This window comes from Plectrocnemia conspersa, unplaced genomic scaffold (genome assembly GCF_051122295.1).
Source record: "Plectrocnemia conspersa isolate PC_06_02 unplaced genomic scaffold, ASM5112229v1 ptg000012l, whole genome shotgun sequence".
Classification (NCBI taxonomy): domain Eukaryota; kingdom Metazoa; phylum Arthropoda; class Insecta; order Trichoptera; family Polycentropodidae; genus Plectrocnemia; species Plectrocnemia conspersa.
Genome location: NW_028277176.1, coordinates 22,328,635 through 22,356,423, shown reverse-complemented (window position 1 = coordinate 22,356,423; position 27,789 = coordinate 22,328,635). Strand labels below are relative to the sequence as shown.

The 27,789-nt window shown below is 31.6% G+C and overlaps 5 protein-coding genes and 1 long non-coding RNA gene across 10 annotated transcripts; 4 read left to right on the top strand and 2 right to left on the bottom strand.

The window, feature by feature from the left end:
- Window positions 1-295: 295 nt before the first annotated feature.
- LOC148228609 (uncharacterized) lies at window positions 296-3,626 on the top strand. Of its 3 annotated transcripts, none has more exons than XR_015811637.1 (5): window positions 296-385; window positions 544-608; window positions 672-744; window positions 856-938; window positions 1,009-3,626. It is a non-coding gene; the product is annotated as an uncharacterized LOC148228609 (long non-coding RNA). The 3 variants fall into 3 exon arrangements; XR_015811638.1 differs by having other exon boundaries at window positions 309-385; window positions 547-608; window positions 1,009-1,737; XR_015811639.1 differs by having other exon boundaries at window positions 316-385; window positions 672-780; window positions 1,009-1,149.
- Window positions 3,627-4,822: 1,196 nt separating this feature from the next.
- LOC148228608 (acylphosphatase-1-like) lies at window positions 4,823-6,605 on the top strand. Its single transcript, XM_088199932.1, has 3 exons — window positions 4,823-5,034; window positions 6,158-6,267; window positions 6,332-6,605. Exons 1-3 carry the CDS (start codon window positions 4,891-4,893, stop codon window positions 6,453-6,455), a joined length of 378 nt encoding a protein of 125 aa, XP_088056058.1. The 5' UTR covers window positions 4,823-4,890; the 3' UTR covers window positions 6,456-6,605.
- Window positions 6,606-7,868: 1,263 nt separating this feature from the next.
- On the top strand, window positions 7,869-8,849 carry SdhC (Succinate dehydrogenase, subunit C). Its single transcript, XM_088199930.1, has 3 exons — window positions 7,869-7,991; window positions 8,138-8,358; window positions 8,426-8,849. Exons 1-3 carry the CDS (start codon window positions 7,972-7,974, stop codon window positions 8,710-8,712), a joined length of 528 nt encoding a protein of 175 aa, XP_088056056.1. The 5' UTR covers window positions 7,869-7,971; the 3' UTR covers window positions 8,713-8,849.
- On the bottom strand, window positions 8,836-9,991 carry LOC148228606 (putative oligoribonuclease). Its single transcript, XM_088199929.1, has 3 exons — window positions 9,566-9,991; window positions 9,260-9,492; window positions 8,836-9,200 (listed from the first exon to the last, which is right to left on the bottom strand). Exons 1-3 carry the CDS (start codon window positions 9,645-9,647, stop codon window positions 8,856-8,858), a joined length of 660 nt encoding a protein of 219 aa, XP_088056055.1. The 5' UTR covers window positions 9,648-9,991; the 3' UTR covers window positions 8,836-8,855.
- Window positions 9,992-11,568: 1,577 nt separating this feature from the next.
- On the top strand, window positions 11,569-17,781 carry LOC148228605 (small ribosomal subunit protein mS39). Its single transcript, XM_088201028.1, has 13 exons — window positions 11,569-11,692; window positions 11,820-12,011; window positions 12,076-12,304; window positions 12,372-12,610; window positions 13,988-14,246; window positions 14,317-14,491; window positions 14,555-14,682; window positions 14,748-14,951; window positions 15,670-15,829; window positions 15,907-16,042; window positions 16,120-16,306; window positions 17,350-17,537; window positions 17,610-17,781. The coding sequence occupies exons 1-13, from the start codon at window positions 11,664-11,666 to the stop codon at window positions 17,725-17,727; spliced, it is 2,244 nt and encodes a 747-aa protein (XP_088057154.1). The 5' UTR covers window positions 11,569-11,663; the 3' UTR covers window positions 17,728-17,781.
- Window positions 17,782-19,716: 1,935 nt separating this feature from the next.
- Window positions 19,717-21,128, bottom strand: nenya (RING finger protein nenya). Of its 3 annotated transcripts, none has more exons than XM_088201027.1 (6): window positions 20,984-21,128; window positions 20,705-20,769; window positions 20,512-20,631; window positions 20,318-20,453; window positions 20,013-20,094; window positions 19,717-19,951 (listed from the first exon to the last, which is right to left on the bottom strand). In XM_088201027.1, exons 1-5 carry the CDS (start codon window positions 21,096-21,098, stop codon window positions 20,081-20,083), a joined length of 450 nt encoding a protein of 149 aa, XP_088057153.1. In that variant the 5' UTR covers window positions 21,099-21,128; the 3' UTR covers window positions 19,717-19,951; window positions 20,013-20,080. The 3 variants fall into 3 exon arrangements, with proteins under 3 accessions (XP_088057153.1, XP_088057152.1, XP_088057151.1); XM_088201026.1 differs by having other exon boundaries at window positions 20,017-20,094; XM_088201025.1 differs by lacking the exons at window positions 19,717-19,951; window positions 20,013-20,094 and adding an exon at window positions 20,106-20,249.
- Between the last annotated feature and the right edge of the window lie 6,661 nt (window positions 21,129-27,789).

Here is a 27,789-nt window from a genome sequence, read left to right as displayed (position 1 = left end):
AAGCCTCGTTAAGACGGTCTTTACAAGAGGGTCAAGGTCGCAAGAACTTTAACTTGCTTTAAAAGGTAAAAATAAAACACTTGGGCTTTTAAACTGGATTTATTGCCAGCACCGAAGCGCTAACTTTTTGTGGGAAGGGGAATAGAGAATCTTCGCTACATGCTTAACACAAAAAAATGTAAAAAAACAATTGTTTACATAAAAAATAAAATTGGTTTAAACAATCATTCCACGCAAACGATTATTCTATGAATGGTTTATAATCCTGAACTTTTTGCAAGCTCGATAATTCGTCGTATTTGGACCACATAGGTATTTGGTTATAAGCGATTTTGACATCTGTTGTCAACTTGACACTCATTTACTATGGCGTTTATCAAAACCGGTATCTATTTTTTTCTTTTAAATTTTTGATAGTCGGCTATTATCGTTTCTTCGTAAAAATAATTTATATTAAAACTTACAAACGAAATCTATTGTATTTAAATTAAAGGCATGCATTAATTTGATGTTTCTTGTTAGTATTAAACTTCATCTTTACAGAAGCTGACATAGAAAACGAAGAAGAAACATTTGCTTTAACGGAGACTTTTAAATGTAAAGTCGAGGTAATGAAACGTAATATATAACATTTATTAACAAATATGATTTTAATAAGTGTTTTTTTTTAGTTCTTAAATATAAAATGTGAATACGAGAGCAAGGATACAAACATAGACGATGTAAACGACATGTTTGAGATAGGTTAATCATACTTAATAATACTACATACTGTTAAAAGTTATTATATATATACATATATATATATATATATATGTATATATATATTAATTATTGCTTATTATATGATTTCAGAAACGCACGATGTTAAAGATATACTTAAGGCTAATACTTGCGATTTGGATGATTTATCTCAGCAAATTTTCAACATCGACAAAGTAATAATCAAATTGATTTTTAGGTATTTCGATATTAAGAACTTATCTTATGAATAAATTTTGATTTTAGAAATTAGAAAGGGATAAATGTACCATAATTGAACGTATGCAGGACAATTCTTTTAAAAATAAATGCGACAAATGTGAAAAATCATTCAATTCCAGAAAATATCTTACTCTGCATATGACAACTCATAGTGATGTTTGTGGCTTTGAATGTGAAAAATGTGGAAAAGAATTCAAATATAAATCCTCACTTTCAAAGCATATGGAAAGGCATATCAATGAATTTAATATCAAAAACCAACCCTCATACAATATAAAACGTCTTACTGCTTTTGGATGTGATAAATGTGGAAAAACATTTAAATTCAAAAGCAGCTTTTTAAGGCATATGAAAATGCATAGCGATATTCGTGACTTAAAATGTGAAACATGTGAAAAAACATTCAAATATCAAGAGCAACTTTTAAAACATATTAAAACTCATAGCGATATTCGTGACTTTGAATGTAACCTTTGCGGAAAAGCATTCAAATGCCAAAACTATCTCACGGTACATATGAAAATTCATAGCGATGCTCGTAACTTTGAATGTGAAAGATGTGGAAAAGCATTTAAAAGTCACAGCTATCTTTTACAGCATATGAAAACTCATATCGATGTATATGGCTTCAAATGTGAAAAATGTAGAAAAGCGTTCAAAATAAAAGCCTTACTTTCGAAACATATGAAAGTTCATAACGATATTTATGACTTTATGTGTGAAAAATGTGGAAAAGCATTTAAAGCAAAAAAATCACTTTTATGGCATATGAAAAGTCATAGTCATAAACTGAATTCTAAAATACAACTTTCACATCATATAAAATCTCGTAGTATTTTTGGCTGTGATAAATGTGGTAGAGAATTAAAATATAAAAAAAATCTAATACGACATTTGCTAATTCATAGCGATGTTCGTGACTTTGGATGTGGAAAATGTGAAAAAGCATTCAAAAGTCAAGAACGTCTTTCATATCATATGCAAACTCATAGCGATGGTCATAACTTTGAATGTTATAAATGTGAGAAAACATTTAAAATGAAATTATCACTTTTTAATCATATAAAAACTCATAGTGATGTTCGTGACTTTGAATGTGAAAAATGTGGAAAAGCATTCAAATGTAAATCCCATCTTTTACAACATATTAAATTTCATAGTGACGATTGTGACTTTGAATGTGATAAATGTAGAAAAACATTTAAATTTAAATTCTCACTTTTTAAACATATGAAAACTCATAGCGTTACTTGTGACTTTGAATGTCGTAGTTGTGGAAAAGCATTTAAAAGTCACGACTATCTTTCTCAACATATGAAAACTCATACCAATTTACGTGACTTCAAATGTGAAAAATGTGTAAAAACATTCAAAATTAAATCCTTACTTTCAAAACATATGAAAATTCATAATAGGGTTCGTAATTATAAATGTGAAAAATGTGGAAAAGCATATTATTATAAAAAATATCTTACACGACATATGGAAACCCATAGTGATGTTTGTGACTTTGATTGTTTAAAATGTGAAAAAACATTTAAATGCAAATCCTATCTTACAAAACATTTAAAAACTCACCTGGAAAAGCATTAAAAAGTAAAGACCATCTTTTAAAATATATGAAAACTTATAGTGATTTTTAATGCAATCTTCGCTTGACGTTTGTGCATCTGCATCTTTGCAGAAAACATGCCAGTGCTTGTTCCACACAAGTCGACCGATACTGTTTCAAAGAAATGCAGTCAATCAATGCAGACTCTGGTCCATCATCATAATCACATCAAAAATTCAGTCGAGTTGAGGAATTACAAACCCAAGCACATCATTCATTCCTTCAAGAGACTAACGAAAGTGATTAATTAGGATGTTTTGTCGTCACGTTGACATTAAAGGATCCTCACTTCTATCTGGGCAACTCTGTACCAGTTGATGAACACCATTTCCAAGCCACGGAGTAATGGTTCGAAGTATGTCAGCCCATCATAAAGCAACAAACTGTTTGCGTTTCAACACATTGACTTCTTTCAGTCTCGGTAACTCATGCCAAATGCAATGGCTTAAAGTGAGTCAACCATACTTGGAGTCAGAACAAATATTTTAGTGTTCTGTTACTTTCGTTTCCTCGAACGCTCTTTCCATGGCACAAAAAAACCATAGATAGACCTGTGATGATTTGTCTGGGGATCTAATACATTCAAGTTGTTGAACCACCATGCTCATATCATTAGATATCATGAGATCTAAAGTTGTTCAGTATTAAAACGGTTATTTTAAAACCCGAACCTTAGCCTCCTCCTGATTGACACGCCTTAACAATTCTTCCTCAGCAGGATACTTCATAATATGGAGAGACGAATTTGTACCTGTTTTGTTCATATTATTATTGAATTGCAATTGTTACGTATAAAACCTGTAATTAAACATAGTGTTGTTGAGTTTTAATGTGAAGATAAACACTTTTAAAGCCCGCTGTGTGCCTGTCATTATGTAGGGGGTATGTTGACGCTAGATTAACATGTTGTGTTTGCAAACGCCCCCTTACTGTAGGGCGAACAGGAAGCGAAAACTGATGTTGGCACAGTTAAACGGGGCTGTGTGTTCGAAAAATCTTTAAGAAAGTGAAATAAACGTGTTTGGATCCAGATATGTTTTATTAACCAGTCCGCGCATCCCAATACTTAAAAATAGAGTTTCTCTAGTTTAGGGTTCGACTAACTTATAAGACACGAGCCAAATAGATATGTTAGAACAATTCAGATGTATAAATCGGACTAATTTATATGAATATATATTTTAAGTCGATTGATTTATAATAGATGGGGCAACTTAAAAGTCGAAGGTGGTTTGTGAGTATTAATTTGTGGGGTAAATAGAGGTGGAATTTTGGTTATTTTTGCAAATACATATAATTTAATGGAAATGATGCGACTATATTTTATTGTTTTTTTTTTTTGAAAAATGCAAATTTTACCTTGATACTGTGTTTAAATGTTTTGATTTTTATTCATTTAAAATGATATTATATGTTTATTCACAAAAAAAAGTTTTTTCTTGTAAAGCATTTTTTTTACTGATTTTTGCGTAAACAGATAAAAAAATCAATTTGGCGACTTTAGTCGCTTTCCGCGTTCAAAGGGTTAAAGCAATTTGGCGGCTTAGCGCGGAATCTTTGGATAGTTTACTAATAAATTGCTGTTTTTCTTTTTTATTTCCGATAGTTTAAAGGTTTGTGCATTTTATTTAGCAAAAATCCAGGCCAAATTGACCAAGCAGTGCAAAAATTTGCCATTGAAAAATATAATTTATTTGAGGGAATAGCATTCATTTTTAAGGTTATTTTTCAATAATTTTAAATTACTTTAATTTTAAAAACATTTAAAATTAAGAAGCTATATATATTAGTCAAAATTATATTAAAACTTATAAATTGGATTTTTTTATTGAACGATTGGATTTTTATTGAATGGTGACGGGTGGCAATTAGACACAGATTGAGATGCTGCAGTAGTATTTTATTGAGAGTACATAGTTACATGTTGGAATATGAAAATGAACGGTAGACGAGGCAGCACCGGCCGTAGTTTATCCGTCGAAGCCCACCAAAAGAATTTGCCATCGTCACGTTAGTGTTACCAGAGTTACGCCAAGTTTTTTCCATTATAAAATAAATAAATATAAATAGGGCCCAATAGTATGATGATTTATTTGATGAAACTTAATCGTAACTGACTTTTATTAAAATATTTATATTTAAATTTTAGCGAATTATCATTATGTTTGTATAAAATGCAATTTAATTAGAGTATCATTTTACAAGAATAAAAGTAGAATTTTATTTTTATTCTGGCAGCATTATTTTTTAGCTGTCAAGTTAAATTTTGCTTGGTCTATAATCGGTCGCCTTGGATGCTAAAGCACAACATTCTGATAGCTTCGCTATCGTGGATTTGTGTATTTAGATCGTTTGGATCGGGAATTAAAATGACGGAAAATATAACTGCTTTCGATTTTGAAATATTCGGTCAAGTACAGGGAGTTTTCTTTCGTAAGGTTAGTTTTCGCATCTAATGTTTTTTATATCGTCATTCTATATAATGCACAAATATGAAACGAATGATATAGTAAACCTGATTTATATGTTCGTTTTTTTTTTATTCATTAACCACTTCCTGGTCGATTTAATCGTTATAACAAACGATTAAGTATGGTAATATAGGGTTTTAGCGTACTTCATTATTATGCTGGTTTAGTTGGCATCATTGCACACTCACACACGTAGTTGGATGCTTAACCCACTTTTTTATTATAGCTTTTAAATCTAATCGTAGCATGTGAATGAAGAATAAATAAAATAAAGAGTTTTTTTATTGTTGGTAATTTTGTTTAAAAGTTATAATGGAATTTTTGAATATATCTTCATGTCGATAATAATTATTGTACACAAAATCATGCAAGTGCGATATGAAAAGTCCGCGGCCGGTTCTAAATTGCCTCTTCAACATTCTCTTTCATCTATGAATTATATATAATACAATTTTTTTGATATACGAAGCTATATTATTTTTAAAGGTTAATTTAATTAATATAGAAAATAATATAAAAAGTTAATTTAACAGTAAGTATTTCTTTAAATTATTCGAAAATAATTGATAAACTTCAGGAAGTACACCGACAAAAAAACTAAACTTTTTAAAAATTAAACCATTAAAGGTTATTGTATTTATTTTAGTTTTAATCATATATAAATAAAAAAAATCTGATATTGTTTGTTCCCTTTCTTTCTTATTTAAATCACTTTTAAAAATAAAATTAACTTTTAATTGGATCGAAGCGGGTTAAAGCGGGACAAATTACGAATGTGTGTATGTGAGAATGCAGTGATGCCAAATTAAACCAATAAAGGACGCTAAATCCCATATTTTACCCAAAGTATATTATCACAAACTAAAAATAAATTTTAACCCTTGAAAGCCATTAAAATTTATAATTTAATTTTTTTTTATGAACCAAAATATAAATAGTATAAATATGGGCTCATTTCTTGTGGACCCAGGTTGAGAGCCGCTGTTCTTGAAGGAATACCCGAAATAGTGAAAATTATATATGTATTGGTTAAAAATGCCACCCTTGAACACTCATTATATGTAATTTATAAACTATTTGTTTTGTCTAGCACACTGTTGACGAAGCAAAAAGACTAGGAATCAAAGGCTGGTGTAAAAACACACCTCATGATACAGTTCAAGGACAAGCCGAAGGCCCAGAAGATAAAATGAAGTTGATGTATGTCAAAATTTTATATTTACTTAGTCTGTAGTTAGAAATTGTAACACAATTATGATTGCAGGAAACATTGGCTTCAGAATACTGGCAGTCCGATGAGTGAGATAACCGATTCAGTTTTTACTAATGAACGCACAATCAACAAATACTCATTTACTGATTTTGATGTGATTAAAAGAAAAAAATAGATCATTTCTTGTATTATTTTGTGTACTTAGTGAGATTATTTATTTATGTAAAATAATATCCAAAAGATGTTACTTATAAAACGTGCGTATTTTAACGAATTGTACGGAAACTATGTACATTATGAATTTGTCCTATATTTCAAAGTGTGAGATTTCGTTTTATTTATTTACTAAATCCCTTTCATAATGATTAGAATCCTGGATGAGTTTTCTTAGAAATGAATTAAATATAGTGGGTATTTATTATTCTGAAAATGATATTCACAACACTCAAAGGTGCCTTAGAACTCAATATTATTACAGAGTAATATTTGAAGCACTGCACTGCTCGTCCTATGAGTTAAATTAAGTTAGTAAAAAAGTACTGATAATTTTTTGAATTTGTCATTTTATATTTTTTAAGAGTATGTTTGATGACAGGAGGTGATTGGTGGCAATTAGATACATATTGAGCCGCTGCAGTAGTATTTTTTATTGAAATTTGAAGATACATGGTGTTTTGCAATTGAACGGGGCGTGGGCCCGCACCGGAGTTACCAAAAAAAGAATGTCTGTCACGCTAGTGCTGACAGAGTGCCGCCAATTTTTGGCCATAATAAGTCGACGTCATATAAAAGAAATGTGCTGTCCTTCGTCGCCGTCACGTCAGTGTTACCAGAGTGCTGGCAACTTTTGGCCTTAATAAAATAAATAAACAAATAGCCCCCCACAATGCTATTGAAAGACCAAGTTGTCCTTTTTTTGAATGGATCATTCTATAGATGAAATATTTGTGATATTAGAACATGTACACTGATGTAAATAAGTATTCGAATGGTCTATTCTTCTTTGAATAAGTGTTGATAACTATTCGAAAAAAATGATATTTAAAAAAATAAAAACTGCTATTATTTTGTCTCATTTACGTTTAATATAAATTAATTTACTTCTAAAAAAATACAGTAAAAATAAAATTAAAACTAATTATCTACTGTGCCTCTATTTAGCGTGCACTGTTTCTGTCATGCGTGTCGGCGTACTTAAACATCTTTTTTTAACGAATTCTTCAGATTTTATTTCTCATTCTTTTTTTCAGTCACATGTCAACAGCACTATAAAGACTGCCGTGGGAGTTAATATTGATTATTTTCAATCATGATTAAAATTGAAAAACACAAAGGTTTTTATGGAACCTAGGTGTTGTATATATTATAATGCTAATATAATAGTCGTTTGGATGTGTTTAATATTTTATACTTTTACATAAAAACTCATCTACTTTTAAGTAATATATCTTTGTCTACGTTAAATTAAATAAATATATTTTAATATCAAGAAATAAAGTATTTTAATTTTAAACTTTTCTATATTTTGTATTTAAATAAATTATTATTTAATTTTATCTAAATATGACAGCGCCTAAAACATCGCGTTAAGACCAAAAGAAAAAAGTGTAACAAATCGTAAATAAAATTTGAAGGTTGGCTGACCTGGGTGGCACTTGAACTGAGAACTGTCAGAATATATAATTGTCAAGATGTCTGCCCTTTGCAGAAGGTAATCTATTATTTTAACTCGTTAATTATGAGTGAACGGCAATAAACGTAAACGATAAATACAGTTTTATTGTGACGGTCTTCTTTCTAGTTATGTAATATATTTTTTAACTATACTTTTATGATATGTGTCACGTGTTATTTCAGCTTTGCGTTAGGACGTTCTCTGAATCCGTTGGCTCTACGTTACTCTTTCAATTCGGTAATCGCATCTCGATCGGTTACGATTGTCGCACGTAAAGCCACAGAAGATCAGCATGGAGATTATGATTTGCACAACATGAAGATAGGAAGGCCGCTATCGCCTCATTTGACCATTTACAAACCGCAGGTTACTTCCATGATGTCAATTTCTCATAGATTCACGGGTAAGAGTTTATATTAAATACACTTTATATAACGTCATATCACTAATTTGAATCGTAACGTTTTTAGGAATAGCATTGTCAGTTAATATGATGGCATTGGGGATCGGAGCTGTGGCTTTACCTCACGACATCAATCATTATTTGACTATGATGGAAGGAATGCATATATCGCCTTCTGTGCTAATCGCTACCAAGTTTATCCTCGCTTTTCCTTTGTGCTATCATTGGTGCAACGGAATAAGGCATCTCATATGGGACACCGGAAGCTTTTTGACAGTGAAAGGAGTATATAACACCGGCTATGTTATGTTGGCAGCTACGGCGTTGTTGACTGCCATCGTGGTAGCTTTGTAATTGTTATAAATCATTACTCAAATAATAATTTATTAATAGTTTCTAAGCTTTTATTTAAAATAAAACCGATTTAATATTTGGGAGATGTTATAGATATGTATATATAAAAATAAAAGAAACAAGTTGCAATAAATAAATGTTTATTATTCTCTAAATATATTACTTTTATAATACTTCAACTCCTCGATACTCTCTTTTATGTCCGCGAGAGACCTGTGAGTCAATTTTTTCTCTGGAACGTCTTGGTACACTTTGGAGTACCATCTCCTACACAGTTCTTTGATCGTCGACACGTCAATTATTCTATAATTTAGATGTTGGTCAATTTTAGGCATGTACTTTCTCAAGAACAAGCGATCCATGTAAATACTGTTTCCAGCTAATGGATTTGCTTTTTCTACAGTGTATTGTTTGATGAAACTTAATATTTGATCCTCTGCTGTTGATAAATTGATTGCTGAATTTCTAGATGCCTCTGTCAATCCGGTCTACAGGAATATACATTATGAATTTAACGTTCAAGATATTCAGTATAAGCAGTTATTACCTCTCCGTGTTGTTCGATACACCACTGATCCATGGATGTGAGAATCTCGTCGTTTTGGCGGATGATAATATCAGGTCCCTCGGCGATGATGTTTAACTTTAAATCTGTCACGATGCAAGCGATTTCCAAAATGTGATCCTTGTCTATATCCAAACCGGTCATTTCTAGATCTACCCATACTATATTGTCTCTGTACGCTTTATCCATTTTACGCTTTGTCGAGTAAAATTTACCTGTAAACAAACACACATTCATCAAATTGATATTTCGTGTTTTTGAAACATAAATAGTTGATATTGTACTAACTATTTATTATTGTAAGAAGTGGAAATTGTCTACTAAATGAGACAATTTTTCTCATGGGGTTTAGTATCCTACTGATATACATAACCTCAAAATGTTACAGAACGCTTGTCAATACTAATATGGCCAGAGAGAAAAATCGGAAACTAGAATGAATATTTTTTAGATGAGAGAACAAAATTTATTAGATTATGTATCTCGTCAACCAGTTAAATATAATTTTATTAAAATAGATAATTGTCTCCGTGTGTTGTATGCATATTGTTTTCGGTAATTTAAAAAAAAATTGGTGCTTCTTTGTCTTCCTTGAACAAAAGTGCCCGAGATGATCTTTTTTAGCTCACGAAATATCCATCAATAAACAAAATTATTATTTATTATACGATTTCCGCACTGAACAATCGATAAGGTGCTCTATAATAGAGAATTATTTTAAGAGATATGTGCATTTAAATAAATAGTTTGTTTCATAAGATGTTCATTGTTCTGACCAATCCTCGCTCGCACCTAATCTGTCCAATAGTAATGCACAAGCAATTCGTTTCATGGAACAATTGTTTTATATTGCTTGTTTAAATTCTCCTTGTTCTCTTACACGATAATGCGTGATAAATTGCACGATTTACCTTACAAAAAATGAGTTAATTAGGCTATGAAATATGGCCAAATCCACTATACTCACCAGATATATCGATAACGTATAATAACTTATTTAAGCATTTCGACAATATTTTACAATCAAGTCACTGCTAAAATTGCATTTAAATATTTTAGCAATCATTGTGTAGGGGGCCTATTTATATATATATTAATTTAGATTTTGTTATGGCCAAAACTTAGCGGCACTTTGTTAACACTAGCGTAACGGATTTTTTCTCTCTCTTAGCAATCTTCTGTGCGTTGGTACGCGCGTCGTCGCGCGCCCCGTATATTTATAAATATGTAATTTCAAATCGTTCAATAAAACATTACTACAGCGGCTCAATCTGTGTCTAATTGCCACCCGTTGCCTCCCATCGCCAAAATTGAATTCCGAATTTGACAAAATGTGTGGATTGTGATGAGTCTCGCAGGCCGGAAAAATGTTTAATTTATTGGCCACTCTTGCTTTAAAGCAGGGGTTCCCAACCCCGTGCCCGCGGGCGCCATGGCGCCCGCGGACTGATTTGTGTGCGCCCGCCACTATTCGACCGCAATGGAATTTTTTTCACAAACACTAATTAAAAATTAATATTATTTTTAATTATTTGTTAAGCCTCTACTACACTCTCTCAAAGTTGTCTGAACCGAAGCTACAACTGAAATCGGCCGAGATCGCCGACTTTTTTCCTATTATTGCTCCTGTAAGTGGCAAAAAAGGAATCTTTGACGAGTCAGGTGGTGCCCGCCGCCCTACTGATATTGTAAAATGCGCTCTAGGATACAAAAAGGTTGGGAGCCCCTGCTTTAAAGTGTACAATAATCCAAAAAAAATAAATATTTTTCAATTGAATTATAATTTCTTGTTGCCTTTTTGATTTTATATTTTTCAAAAGATTCCTTTCCCCCCTAAACCTGAGACATAATTTATGAATACCGCCGAGTACATTATTGTGCTTTTGTAATATTTATTTTAGGAAATAATAAAAATTATATTTATAAGTTAAAATAAAATTGCTTGTTTGATGTACGTTAAAAATATTTTATGCTGAAGAAATAAACATTTGGCCAAATAATTACGCAGTAGAAATAAAAATAATTCATGCATACAGTTGTTTTTGAAAACAATGCTTTCCTATTAAAGATACTCTAATAATATATATTTTTACATTGCTGTGCATTTTCTTTTTATTTGGTGGAAAATTAACTGTACAAAATCTTAGATATTAGTATTTAAATTTAAAATTATTATTAATATTCTTTAGCGTGTTTATTTCTGTATGATACACTTAGTTCGATAACTGCTGTTGCAAAATAAATTATTAAAATTTTTTATCATTATCACTTTTTCTGACAACTCTCTATTTCTCTACAGGCAACACTAAAAACCAATACCGTCAATTTTCTAGGTTATGCTCGCCTAGAATATTGAAATTTTACAAAATAGTGCATTTGCCTGATAATGTCGTTTATTATTTTAAGGAAATTGCGGTAAAGTATATAATTATACATTTTCTTCGCTAAGAATACATCTTATGTGCATCTTAAACAAATAAAAATAAATACACATATTTTTTATTATATTTTAACATAAATACTTTTCGTTTATAATTATTAGACTAGCAAAGTCGACATGTGGTAATTTTCCGAGTTTGACAAGGGCCAAATATTCAACAACTACAGGAGAAGGATCAGAACTAGTCGAGTCTGACAATGTAATAATTCCTCAGTATATTCCTCGAGGGCCCACGGAGATTTTAGAAGCTTTGGCTAAAACAGTCAAAAGAGATCCAACAGCTCCTCATTACAAGTATTTTTTTAATATATAATTGTGGTTCAAGATTTGCTATTTTAATGGATCGTTTTCATTACAGGTATCACGACGATCCATATCTTTATCCATTGTCTAATGTTAAGAAGAGGATTTATGCATTATCGCAAGAGTCTGGAAGGAAAGCTGCGCAATGGGTGAAACAAGAACACAGGGATCTATTTTTATACACAGAATCTGATCCTCCTCTTAGGCAAAAAAGCTTGTACCAAAATGCGGAGCCTGCGATAGAAGCGTTTATACCAAAACCGATTTACAACGAAGATAGCATTGTTAGTACTTTAATTTGATATGTGAAATTCTTTGATTATTTGTGATAAATTATTGGATTTTATTCAGGTAACGGAAAACGATTTGATAAAAGTGATGCAAAACCGTTACATCGCAGATGCTATGACTGTTTATAAATTGCTCGATGCTAAAGATCCGGTAAGTATTAGTGCGGAAACTAGACAACAGTTTTTGGAAATGATGTGTTTTTACAACGAAGAAGAACCATTGCAAGAAGATTTGCTCGAAGAAAGGAGATTCTTTCAAAGCTCAGGAATCAATACTAACAAAAGAATCGTTAAATGGAAGTGAGTTTAATATGTATTTTCTTATAGTATCTATCTTTGCTTTCTATAATTATATGTTTTTAAAAAAAAATATGTCGCATTTTAGACAAACAGATTTACAATTTTCTATGCACATCTTTCTCATAAGGTTTTTTTTGGAAAATCATAACTGACAAAAAATAATAAGTAATATTAGAATATATTTCATTGCAATAAATTGGCGAGTGGTGCTAAATTTAGGAGGCATTCTAAGCGGTCGATCAAAGACGATGATTTTCTAGACTTATTGTTCCAAAAGAAGAATAATAAAGAAGTCTTAAGTTTTATTAGTACTCGTAGACAACACAATAACGGATCAGCATATAAAATATTTTTACAAGTACCTGAATGTGACGCAGATTGTTTAAAACCTTCTCATTGTTTGAAACACGAAATATGTATAAACAAATAAAATATCGGCAACTTAAATTAAAATTTGACTTGTTTGTTTATTATATTTACAACAAAAATATATGAAGATGGCAATAGTTAGAATACTCATTCAATATCCTCAAAAAAATTTCAACTCTTGAATCCTAAAATTTTTTTGCAAAATTCGCAAGCATATATCGACATTCAACAATATATTACAGTATAAACTTAGCAATTAAGCATTCAACTCGATTTTTTTTACCAATTAGTAAAAAAAATATTAATAATGTCAATAATACCGGTATTGACTTATTTCTCTTGGTAATACCGGTATTGAAAATCCGGGTATTATTGCAATCCCTACTTATATCCCATATAATATATTATCAAAAAAAGCTTTTTCTCATTTTTGTTATTTATGATATTTTTTCATTAGGATTTATTTTTAACGTTGTTATTATTTTTTTGAATGGCCAACATTTTGAAACAGAGATGGATCAGCTGACTAACGGTCTTAGCTGAGACATTTATAATGTCAATTTTTCGGAACAGTTTTAGAGAAATCTATAATAATTAAAGCTGCAGCAGTGTTGTTACAAAAAATTAACTACAAAGCTAAAAGTCAAAACACATTAATTGCTTAATATCTATATATTTGCCTTTCAAATAAAATGAGTGTTAATTTGCAAGAACACACGAAATGTAGTCTAGCGAACATTATGTCATAAATTGATCCAAGTTCTAGGAATTGCCCTGCATTTTTCTCATTTATTAATATTTCTTCAAAATGAATACTGCATATTTCAACATATTCCTTATTAAAGGCTATACACTTTTACCGATAAAAAATAAGCATTTTAATACTCCTTTAAAGATTTTGCCCAGTAGTTTATCCATTTATTTTATAAACATACTCTCCGCTAATTTTTTAAATAAATACGATGCTAATTGTAGTATATTGATTAATTTAAATTAAAATTATTACAGGAAAGATAGTTTGGCAGCCCAAGTTTTTCATAGTATGTCTGAAAAAACACCCGCAGCGTATTGTGCTATGATTCAAGGAATGTGCAAACACTTTCAGGCTGATAAAGCCTATGAAATGTATAACGAATGCAAGCAACAGAAAATTCCATTGAGTGTCAATGCTTACAATGGACTCTTATCCATTGTCGGTTTCCTTAACGAGAAATTTGAACTGCAGTGGCAGCTGATCAACGATATATTGATTACCATGAATGAAGAGGTGAGAATCGATCGATATTTTATATTCGTTATTTATTTTACATTCCAACTATTTGTTCATTGTTTTGCAGGGATTATCACCAAATACTAATACTTTAAATGCCATTCTGGAATCTATAGAGTTGATGGGTTCGCCTTTGGTTCAAGATTACGCTTTACAAACAATCGCCGAATTGGTGGACAAATGCAAAGTTGAACCATCATTAGCGACATGGTGCTTTGTCTTAAAAATTTTCTATAGAGAAAGTATGGTCTTTCAATCTATTTCCGTTATTACATATGATTATTAATATAATATTGAATTTTTAGGAAACAAAAAGTCTGATGTTCTAAACACGATAATGGATAAAATTGAAAATAAATCTTGGAGCATTGTGCATCCGAAAGACATGTTGTTTTTTACAACCGCCATGCAAATTTGCCGTTACCATACTCAAGTAATTTTCATTTTATGTTGTTGCATTATCTTTTAACATTTTCATGACTAGACCGTCGATTTTAGGATATCGTGTTGGCCCAAAGGATACATAATTTGCTGTTACACGAACAAAACTATAACCTAATTGGAGATGTGTACAATGAAAACTTTTATTACCGCAATTACTTTATTGTAATGGTTAGATATGATTTGATCGAATCTTTCATGGAAATGTACCACAGTTATGTTCCACACTTATATACGCCTGATGCATCAGTCATAGAAGAGGTAATTTTATTAATAGTTATGTTATATGATATATCAAACTCAAGACGGCGAGGAGTTCTGGTCAACGCGGGACTAATAATTATCTCTATATATGAGAGTTATTCAAAATTCTAATCTAATAAACAAGTAATATTTTACATACAAAAAGTTGAAAACTTATGTTTACTTTTAAGCAAATTGTCTACTTAACACTCAACAGGTCAGATAGCACTCACTCGTCATGTTCGCTGATGGTAATTCACGTATCGAGCGGAATCTATATTTTCTGACTTCTGATGTTTAACTACAAGTTATGTAGTATATACCCACAAAAACAACAGCTTATTATGCTGCCTTATGGAATGTTTGTCTTATATGAAAACAAATTTCACTAATTGATTTTTTTTCCTTGAATAGAGACACATAAATGGAGATTTTTTTATTTAGATTTTTCAACCTGATATAACCATACGATAAATTTAATTTGACTCTCATTAGCTGATGCACACATTGAAAACTATTGATAGTCTAATTTTGACATTTTTTATATTTTTCCTTTTAATTAAATAAACATTTTTTCTTTTAATTTCGCGTTGCTCGAAATTCTTGCAAAACTGTTCATTGTCATGCAGCAGGTAGCATAAGATGACCCTTCGATTTTTAGTATTATGTCAAAAATGTGCTTGTCATAGTTTCTATTTAAAATTAAATAAGGTGAAACAATCTTATTGCTTTTTAGGTAGTGAAAGCACTTGATATCAGCGGTGCTTGCGAGCATTATTCACTAATATGGTCACACATCGTTCTATTTGGTCATTCTGTAAGACAGTCGCTTGTGCAGTTTTTCTTACAATCGATGGTTCGTAACCTTCCATTGGACGAAATGGTAACACCTAAAGGTAATAATTAAAAATTTTCATAAATATTATAATGACTTGTTATCGAAAAAATGTTATTTGCTATTTTAATTCTATAGAAGAGACATCAGCTAAGAATCAAATTATGTCAGTCGACGATAAACCAGGGTTTTCTGTCAAAGATAATTTTGGCGAGATTGCATGGACTATATGGAAACATGTGGAAGCTTCTGAAAATCAGAAAGGACAATTTGAGTATGAATTATTTTATGAAGAATTATACTTAAGGTTATGTATATATAGATTTTTTAATACATTTTGTTTCGTTTTAGATGGACTGGTTCCATGCTGAATGATATTGTTATGCTGCTAAGTTTTGCTGGAAGAATAAATGACGCTAACGTAATCGTTGAATTACTTTCAAATGCTGGTGGCAGTATTGGAGTTCCGTCTTCTCCCCAATCGCTTATATATTTTGCAAAGAAAGCTTTGAAAGAAGGAAATCCAAGTTATTCAGCTGTAAGTATTGATAATATTTATATAATACACCAAAGCCTTGTATAACACGGTTTTATATAAGACAGTTTTGATATAACACGGTTGATGAATTATGACATATTTTTGTACAACACGTTTTATATAACGCGGTTTCAGAAAAAAAAACAACAATTAAAAATTAATTAATATGTTTGATTTATATATATTATATATGGATCGCGTTATGACAAGATGAGTATTTAACAGTTACACAAGCTTGGAAAAAATTTTCTATTCGAAATTGTATCGATATGGTCTTTGCATCCATTAAAGAAATAAATCAATCGACTTTAAATTCTTGCTGGAAAAAGCTGTGGCCAGAAGTAGTCACTGGAGAAAATGTTGTACCACCAATAGAAAATGAATACCAAAGAATAATTAACATTTGTCGTGGTATTAGTGGAGAAGGATTTAATGATATGGATATTCAATATATCAGAGAAATATTGGAAGGTCGACGTTGAACGAAGAAGAATTAGTCGAAATGTTGGATGAAACTACCATAGTTAATGACTCAGAAAGCAGTTGCAGCGAAGTAGTTAAATGTTTCACATTAAAAACAACAAATGATAGCTTGAAATTGGCTGATAAATTAGAACATTTTTTTTATAGAAAATGATCCTATAATGGACAAAGACAATCGCTTATTACAGATTTTTTAAAGGTCAAATCCAAAAATACTCTAGAGTCCTCTGATGATGAAAACTTACGACCAATCTCGAAAAAGAGTCGATCATATAGAATTTTAAGTGATAGCGATGATGAATGAATGATCTATTATATGTTACATATTTAAGTTTTTTTCGATAAACATGAAAATGTATATTTTTTTGATTGTTTATTTAAGAAATAAAGGGTATTAACTAATTTAGATTTTTTCTTGGAACGCAAACCCTATTTTTGTATGAACTTCAAACCTCGTATAACACAGCGTTTTTGTGGAACCATATGACCGTGTTATATGAGGCCTGAGTGTAATATATAATGACTCAATTGTATATTTATAAAATGTTTTTTCTTTATAGGTTGCATTAACGTATCTATCAAATTGTGGTTTCCCTGAAGTCGCCGATACGTCAAAAGAGATTCTGCAAGTGATTTTGAACAGACCAATATCGCAAGTGGACGATTTGATTCAACAGGCGGCAACTAAAGATCCATCTTCTTGGGTCTCTGATAAAATTGTGTCTGATTTAATTGAAGTTGTCAATTCGTAAGTTTTTTTAATGCGCTATGATTATTTTACTGGTTGTGCTAATTAAAATTTTTGTTTAAATAAATTCAGAGAGCAGAAACTTAAGGCTGCAATGTTAAAAAACACAAGTAAACAGTCGGCAGAAAACACAAGTTCTTCATCGTCGGATAGTGATTCTGATTCAGATGATTTGTATTCGAAAAAATAATTAGTGCGTAATTATTATAGTTAGTTGTAAAATAAACGTATTATTTAAAAAGTATGTATTGTTTTCTTTTTCACACTAATACTACGCTAAATGTTAACAATCGTAAATAATAACTATACTTTGTTTCATTTAACAGAGTCACTTTGAGACTTATCTTTTATTTCATATTGTTATTTCATTGGTCCGCTTAAAAAAAATTGTCATATACGTTCCAACTACTTCATTGTTATTCTGACACTCGCAGCGCATGGACGTCTTCAAATTGTTATCGCTATACATATGTAAATGATAACTATTGATTTTGATAACTTATAATTTTCACTATTTCAACATACAAAAAAATATAGTGACATTTCTAATTTCTATAAATTTGTTTAAGGTATAGAAAGGAGATGATAAATATATCGAATGTATATCCGCATCTTATAATTTAGAGCAAATTGATGGTTACATCTAAAGTTGTCTTCTCTGTTTTACTTATGAATAATTAAAAGCAATAAAATCGTGTCGGCATCATCGCAGGGGAACGCTCGAACTGCGATGGCGCTGTGACGATTTTATTGCTTTTGACGTGGATTTTTGCCTTCTGAGAAGTGATAATTGTTTTTGCGCCCTCCAATTGACCAAAATTCGGTTTGAATATACTTTGACCAACACTTTTATATCAAAAATCTGTAGTAATATTGGTAATGATAGCAAAGGATAGTTTGTATTTTGGACTTGATCAAATGAAAATTCTAAATAATATAGTAAAATAATTAGTTTTAGAACTTTTATTAGGCTAAGTTTGGGTTTGAACAGTCAGTTAATTTATATTTTCGCTAGTAAAAAAATATAAATGTATATTATATCTACTGGTGAAAATAAATTTGGACTTAATATAACTTCACTGAAAAAACACATTCTTTGCAATATTTATACATCGAATGTAAATAAATAATGATATGTATGTAAATGTATGTATAGTAGACCCCCTAATAACACGGTAAATTGGGGACGTGCTATTTGGGTGCCCTTTACTTTATGTGTGAGCAAGCCAAAGGGAGGATATTTCGCCACACGCGCCTGATTCGTATGTACGTATTGCAAAAAAATATATGAGTATTTTCTAGTCCACCAACTACACGCATCCAAATAGCACGTTCCCAATTTACCGCGTTATTGGGGGGTTTACTATATAACTACATATGAAAAAGTTGAAAGTCATTAGACATGCATTTTTCTGGGCAAATTCAAAGGGGGGGGGGGAATGCTCCTACCTGCTCCCCAGATAACTCCCTGTTTTGACGAGAGAGAATAATCTAAAAATTGAAATTAAGTAGATCCTTTTGAATGTGAAATTGTTGTTTTACCAGAAGAGCGTCAAGGATTGGCAGAGGCACTTCATGAACTTCGAACCAATAATGAAACATGGATTGAATTTGGTAACAAACTAGATCTGTCATATTTTTGAATGTCAATAACTGCAAAGGCTTTCAAAATGAGGAAACAGTCAAAAAGTTGTTACCTTTGTGAACAAGGATTTTCCACTCTGATGAATATAAAAACAAAATAAAGAAATCGATTGGATCCCAAAGACTAAATTAAAGATTAAATTGCTTTGACATCAAAATGCCCCAATTTTGATGTCATTATATCAAAAATGATTTAAGAAAGTTTTCTCGAATTTCTGTTTCATACTGATGGTATTAATTGATTTTATATTTATAATTGGGTTCTGTTTATAAATAGATTAATAAGTTTTTCAAATTTAAATAATATATGATTTTATACATTTCAAATCAACGGGGTAACGGAGTAAATCAATATGTTTTGGAGTAATGGGTAAAAAAGTTAGCCAATCTCCGATCTAGAGGATGGCCAGATTTCCAAAATCTCACAACGAGAAACAAAAATAACATCTTTTCTGAATGTAAACTTTAAACCATTTTTTCAGTTATACAACTACCTTCATTAGTAGAACATGAGCATAAATAATACAAACAATAGTCACAGTTTAAAATTAAAATACTATATTTATATAACCAGAAATATATAAATTTAATGAAACTATTTGTTAGAACGGTACAGATAAATTATTATACATAGTTAAGTTAAATTTGAACAGTATTATTTATTTATTTAGTCGATAAATATATAATCACATAGAGTTACTGGAACTGGCCGTTGAAGACGGAGTCAGCAAAGCCGCTGGAATTTTGCAGCTATTCGAATTTATATTAAACTGAAATAAAAGTATTAATGTTTATAATAGTTTAAAATAAATAGTCAACATTTAAACATACATACATATTCCTTAGATTTGAATTTCCCTAAATGTTGTGAACGTGAAACTCGATGTGGCGTCACCAATTTAGATTGGAAGATCTAAAAATCGTTACATTTTAATGGTTAAATTAATTGGTCCTTGAGTAGTAATTAAAAAACCTGATGTTTTAGATGCTGAGAAGTCATTATCGAGCTATCGGTGGGTGAAAGGAATACTGGAACGGGTGTGGAGTGAGCGGCGAAGGAAGGTTTTCCTATTATACATTACTTCGTTTAATACTTGATAAGTTTGATATATATTGTAGAATAAATGATTCATTACTAGTATGAGATTGAGGGGTTAGAGCAGCTTTAAGTGCTTTATTCTCCTTTTGTAGCTGAATTAAGTCGCTGTACATTTTTTGAGACACCTGAGTCAATTTTTTCATTTGCGTTTTGGTTTGTTTGTATTTGTACTCCTGTAATTAAATAAATTTAATAATCTCAATTATGGATTTGGTACTATAATCTAAATACCAATGCAACTCTATAAGCGGTTAATTTGGCTCTGTGTTGTTTTTGAAATTGAATAATGTCAATGAGCTTAGTGAGCATTTCATCTGGTTCGGTAAAGAATTCACGTACTTCTGGTTTCATCTGCAATAAATGGTATATTTACCAATTATAATTAATATTTTAGAATGTGCATTCAATAATAAATCATACATACATCATGTACAAGTTGAATACAATTGCATTTGCTATCGCATATTTTACATTTGCCATTTTTAATTCCTGAAAATGATTTTCAAAATATATTGTTAATCAAATTGTCATATAGAAAACAGATGAATGTTTTTATAATATCTAAACATAATATAATAAGAGTATCTTGAAGGTTTTCGAGTAATTGCGAATACGTATTTTAATACAGTCGATCAAATTTGCAAATTTATTGAGCACATGTTGATGTGTGTGGATTTTGTTTATAATAAAACGCTTTTATAACCTTCATGTCGGCAATCTTGACAGAAAATATGACCACAAGACGTTAGATGCAAAGGGCCACTATCGCCAGACGTCGCAGGTTGCGAAAAACACTTATTGCAATGGATCCAGTCCATTCCTGCGTAGTTTCGAAATGGCCGCGGGTCAATGTTGCCATATAAAAAATAACAGAAGAAGAATAAATAATTATTCAGTGGGGATAAAAATCAAAATTAAAAATGAAGTCCATTATTTCATCAGGACCAGATTTTATCCCAGACTACATTCTGAAAGGTAGTTTGAACCCTCTTCACTATATTGTGGGAGCCTAGATTTGTTATGGTCAAAATTTGGCGGCGCCATCCCGTCGCTAAAATATATTTAATTCAATTTAATTTTGAGATCTTCCTGTTTTCCAGAGTTTTTTAATGCTTTAAGGTTAACCCGATTCATAAAAAGGGTGACAGGTCTTACATTGATAATTACAGCCCAATAGCGTTGCTTTCAGCATCTGCAAAATGATTTTAAATTATATTACATAAATACATTTTTAATTATTGCAGGTGTATCAGTTCGTCAAGTATGAAAACACATTTTCAGAACGATATAAGAGTTCTGCTGGAGTACCTCAAGGATTTAGCTTGGGCTCATTGCTGTTTCTATTGTTCATTAATGACATAGAAACAGCAATGCGTCGCTTAATTTTTTTTATTATATGCAGGTGACTTGAACATTTTAAAGAAAGTGCAGTCGATTTCAGATTTCCTCGATCTGCAGGAAGATCTCAATTCTTTATGGAAATGGGTTGTTATAACCGGTTGCCTTTCAGTGTAAAGAAATATCACACAACTTCATTTTCAAGGTCGTCGATGCCGGCGGAATATTCCTACCATCTCGGCGAATATATTCTAGACAGGTCTTCCTTTACTAAGGATTTTGGTGTGACTTACGAAGAACATTGTAAATTTAACCAGCACATTGCAAAGACTCACAGCAGATTGTTAAAAATGCTCTGTTTTATCTTAAAAAATGCGCACTACTTCAGGAATACTTTAGTATTGCGCACTTTTTATGATGTTCTAGTCCGCAACATACTAAAAACTAACTGTATTATTTAGATTCCAGGCGTAATAAGTCAATGTAATGAATTGAAGCTGGAAAAAGTACAGCGTAAATTCCTTCGATTTTTATACTTAGTATTATCCGTTCCTGTTTTCCAGCGCTTTTATTTTGGGAGCGCTGGGATTCGTTTCGTGTTAACTCGCAGAAGTGCTTGTATAATTAAACACTTTTTGAAATTGTTTAAAGGTATCGTACTCAACTCTTCGGTGTTCGAACAGCTCCAAACGTGGGCTCCGGAAAGTGGTTATAGTTATCGGTCGCGTCCATTGTTCTTGACTGTAAAGTCTAGGACTGGAGCACTTGCCAACTCTTCTCTGGCAAAGGCCGTTCGTCTGCTCAATACTGTGCATCGAGATATTGACATTTTCTCGTGCACATATGGGGCTTTGGTTCAATTCGTGTGGTACAATGCACACCTGTTGAGGTGATTTGTCTGTTCTTTTATCTTGTTTTCATGCTTTTACTTTTATGTGTTTATGTGTGTGTGTGTGTGAGTGCGTATATGTATTTGTATGTATGTATACGCATATATGTATGAATTTGTAGGTATTTTAAAATTGTAATATATTTTATACTTTTGGCCATCGTGACGCATTAAGTTAACTTGTGAGGTCACCATGATCATAATTTTGATAAATAAATATATATCAGATGACTCCCCATCAGTTAAAATATGTTCCAAATCCTTGCAATGATTAACATGTTTTAGTCATCTCTCTTAAGTTTATTTTTCTGTATTTTTCTTTTGGATCGTTAATAGGCTAAGCATGACACTCATATTAAGCTGTCTATTTTTTGATCTCACGCGATATTTATTCGAAATGTTAAAATTGATTTCACCGTTAATTTCAGAGACCGATTATGTTGCATCGATAATTATTTGTTTAAAAAAATCATCTGAATGTGATTTTTCAAAATACTCTTTAGTATCCTTTAACAGTTTAATCACTGAGTTTAACTATAAGTCTATTATTATTAGCATTAATTTGCTGACAATATTTATCCGATTCAACGTTTCATACTTTTAAGTGGTTTACAACAATTTTAAGTGGTCTGCAGTAATTTGTCAATGTCATAGAAGGGTCACCCAGCTTCTTAAGTACCTGCGGAGTGTTGACAAAGTATGACACGTTCATGTTTTATATTTTATTATTTGTTTTTTAAAATGTATATTTTCTTTATATCAATTTTTCCGCCCCTCAAATCTATCGCCCGGTCAAGTGCCTGGTTCGCTCCCCTAAATCTAGGCCTGCGTCTAATATTATTTTTATTGTTCTTTCAGGCTACGTGGTGTGACTTCGCAGCCAGAAAGACGCCGTTAGAAACTGGTAATAATTTATTGTATAATTTAGATATGTATATTGCGACAAACTATGGTGGGCGAGTATCGTTTTTCTCCGAGCGCTGGTAGAGAAGCTGGCGGAGGAAAGATGTCCAGTGGATAATCATCGGATGTCTTGTAGTTATGGCAGCGACGGTGTAGTGGAGGTTTGTTTCTCTCTGCTGGGGTGATCGTCTCCGGGAGTCCCTCTCTGACCCTGTCCATCTATGATCGTATGCCGATTTAACTTATTCTCTAGAATAATCTAGGAACCCCTATAATTTCCCTTCAGGGGTTCCTGAAAGATCCAACTTGGGCCTTCTGCTCTTTATGTTATTTATTAATGACATAAATACAGCAGTTGCAAATTCAAGTTTTCTTCTGTACGTAGATGATTAAAAATTGTATAAATGCATTCGATCTGTTGCGGAGTCCTTCTTTCTACAGAGGGGTTTAGACTCTTTATAGAGTTTGGCTTCCGTTAACCGTCTTCCCTTTAGTGTCGGAAAGTGCCATATCGTATTATTTTTTCGATCCCGTTTGTCATCAGTTTGTTCCTACGATCTCGGTGAGAACATTTTGACTAGAAAAACTTTCACTAAAGATCTCGGAATCACTTTGAGAGCAAGTGGAGGTTCTCTCTACACATACACGACTTTTGTGATAAATCTTCCAAGATGCTCGATTTTGTTATGAGGAACGCCTTTCACTTTGATGATCCGTCAGTTTTTCGCGTCCTCTATGACACTTTAGTTCGTAGTATTCTTGAATCGGGATCTCTAATTTGGAATCCCCGAATACTCAAATACTCCCTTTATGTCGAAAATGTTCCTAAGATTTCTTATTAAAGAATATTTGGTTATTATTCGATCTTATATCCCAGCGCTTTTCTTTTAAGAGCATTGGGATACGATTCGCTGAATCCTCGCAGAAAATTGTATATGGTTAAGCATTCATTTTAACTATTGAAAGGTGCTGTCGACAATCCAGCTAGTCCTGTTTTGATGGCCATTGGGGTTAAGACGTCCGCACTTGCCGGCTCGGCTATGGCTGTTGCCATCCAGCTCCTTACATACGCTTCGCTTCGCGTCTCGCCATTGACCTGTTCGATCTTTCTCTAACCAGCTCATCCGACATAGTACATTGACCATTGATGTACAAAACGGATTTTTATCGGAAAACTTAAAAAAAAAGTGGGAAAATATATCAACTGATCGCGTTCGCGTCTACGTCGCGTTTGAAAATTTCAGACTAATTGATCGCGTTCGCTTCGCTTCGCGCCGCGCCGCACTGCACCCTCGAGCGTTTGGTCACGTAGGACACGTAGGACAAGGGGTAGCGACTGTTTTTCACGTCGCGCCGCTTCGCTTCGCGTTCGCTCACGTAGAACGCCGCCTTAATACGCTGGCATTGCACATTGATCTGTATAATGTCGGCTACGAGAAGTTGGTCCGCTTCTATATATAATTTTAATATTTTATGATTTTTTGTTTGCTTCTTTCTATGTATTATTTTTTGTGTATTGAAATAATACAAGTTATTGTTTTCGTCCAGCATGACGCATTGGTGGAACCTGTTAGGTTACGATGGTCTTAATTTAATTTAATATATATTATTACCATATATTTTAAATCAGCGCGTAATTTTACATTAGCAGTATTATTATAGTGACTTTGTGTTATTAGTAAAATTAGCGAAAATCATTAACCCAAATTTCGATTCATATAGGTTATTTAGTAAGACATAAAAACTAAGAAATATGCTAATTAATATTGTCCATATATTTCTTTAGAAATAAATGAAATGTGCTATTAGTATTATGCTGTGATTATCTTCTTTGTTCAAGAACTGTTTCATCATATAGCAATTTAAAAATAATATCGACAAACAACTTACGCGTTTAAATATGCTAGTATAAATACAATTTAATTTTTCCACATTTAAGACAACTTTCTCTGCCATAACATATAGGTCGATAGATAAAATATAATTTCTACTTTATCGGCACATGATACAAGTCTAGTTTCTTCGCCATCCGGGCGGACGTATCGACATCATTGATTTCATCTCATGTACATATGTGGGATCCAAATAAACGTAGCCATAGCGAATATGTCCGGGAAATGAAGTCGACTTCCTCGTACAAATATAATCCACCGTGTTTTTGTCTAAACAAGTACGAGAAAGCCTTGAATTAAATAATATACTTACTATTATTAGTATATGTATGTTCAATACCAATATTTCGGTATTTTATAAATAAAATACCAGTATTGTTTTTTTACATTATGATAGAAATATAAAGTATTAATTTTATAATTAAACTTTACAAAGTCATGTTAGTTTAATTAGTCTACCGAAAATCGCGCGCGTTGGGTGCCGAAAAAAGAGGTCAAGCGCGAGATTTATATGATGATTGAAGCAAAAAACAAGTTCTTAGGCTAAAAAATGACTATAGTAAAAAAATATTTAAAGTTGTAATAAGGCGATATTTTATTCTCCTAAAATCACAATTATATCAAAATTGTGCGAATTCTAGGGTCGGTTTTAACGTCTTAGAATTTGTATATCTTTGTAAAAATATTCATATACTTAGACAGAGTCGGCCACGCGCTCCATCTAAACTCCATTATCAATTTTGGGGGGCGCTTGAAACCTTTTGCGTAAAAGAAACAAAGGCCAGAACAACTTGAATGTGTCGTTTCTATGAATCAATCCTCAACGTTTGTCTTTGTCGCAATAAAGCAAAAAAATGCACAAAAAACTATAGTCTATTAAGACGCATTTGTTCGATCCTGTGTTTTCTTCTGACAGTTACCATGTTTCAGAAATAATAGGCGTTTCAAGTTTCAACATACGTTGATTGTCAGCAGCGATTCGTAAACCTTTTAAGTCGAGCTCCTCTTTAAGGTTAGCAATATTTTTTACCGAGGAATAAGTTTATTAAAATTCTATAATGTAGATATTTCTTTGTCGCTATATAATATATTATATAGTTCTAAAATGTATTACTTTGATATGGAAAATATTTTTTGGAAAAGGGAGGGCTTGCGCTTTATTCTTGCGTAAGGTTCCGCATTCGCTAGAGCCGGCCCTAAGTACGGCAGTTTTCTAGCTTTTATACTCTTAAGAATTCAGGGAAATTCCAATGTCTCTCCAGTATTTAATTCTTTGACCAATATCAATGATTAGGGGCGGTACCATACTTTTTATTATTGTCTAATATAGATCATATCAGACTCTTTAGCATACACAACGGCCTACGATGAAAGCGAAATCGATACTTTTGGTGATGTCATCTTATGTGAAACGTGTTATCCAAGGTTTTTGTAATTGTTCAGATAAGGTTTATGGTTTAACTGTTATTAAACCGCTAAGTAACTTCTCCTCGGATACGCAACATTATTTGTGAAAGTCGAAGAAAAATCTTCGTTTCTCGGAAAGTCTTAAGGGATACAAATAAATTAGTTTTGTGCTCCTTTTAGCGCAACAATTATGATGAAACACACTAATCTCGTGTATCAGTGATATAAACAACCTTAAATTTAAGTACAAGCACAAAGTGCCAAAGCACATATTGCTTAGGAGGCTATCAATAATTCCAGTTCTCTAATGAAATGTACTCAAATCATCACTTGAATTATTATTTTTTTGCTTCTTCTATTTTTTTCTTTCCCTTAAACTGTAAAAGGTTTTTAATTTTTTCTCTTAAATTATAACCACAAACGTTTTATTTTATATTCTTATTTTTATCAAATTGTAGCTAAAAACAAATTATAAACATTAAAATGGTTATGTTTGTAAAATTGTAAGGATAAAGGTGTTCAGGACAGAAATAATATTGAATTGTGTTACATGTTTGATGAAAATACAACATTTAGAATAGAACACTACGTGACAAATTTCAAACTCAATACTTTTCCCGCAACACATAATCTTTCATACTCTCACTACTATTTAGTTGGGCCTTACTATTCTCAAACGCTTCAATTAAATTGAAATCAAATATCTTCAAAGCACGTTTGTGTCATATTTTCAATACCAGTATTTTCATATTGGTAAATGACAAGATGGGAGTGTTAAAGAAAGTAATGTTGATAATAATGACTTTTAAATTAAACTTTACTGTCATCATTCACTGAAATTTGCGACTTGAATTGATTTTTTTTTATGTATCTTTGATAAAAATAATATAATTAGTATAGTTGCAATACTGTTTAAAATATAAATAAAAAATGTTCAATAGATTTTGCTCTGAATGTACCGTATCAACATCGTAAAACTCTGTGATATCATAATTTTTGTTGACATGAGTTGCCCCAAGACAGATAAAACATTAATAACAATTGGTTCTTCACAAGAGGTATTTAATTGGCGACAATAAA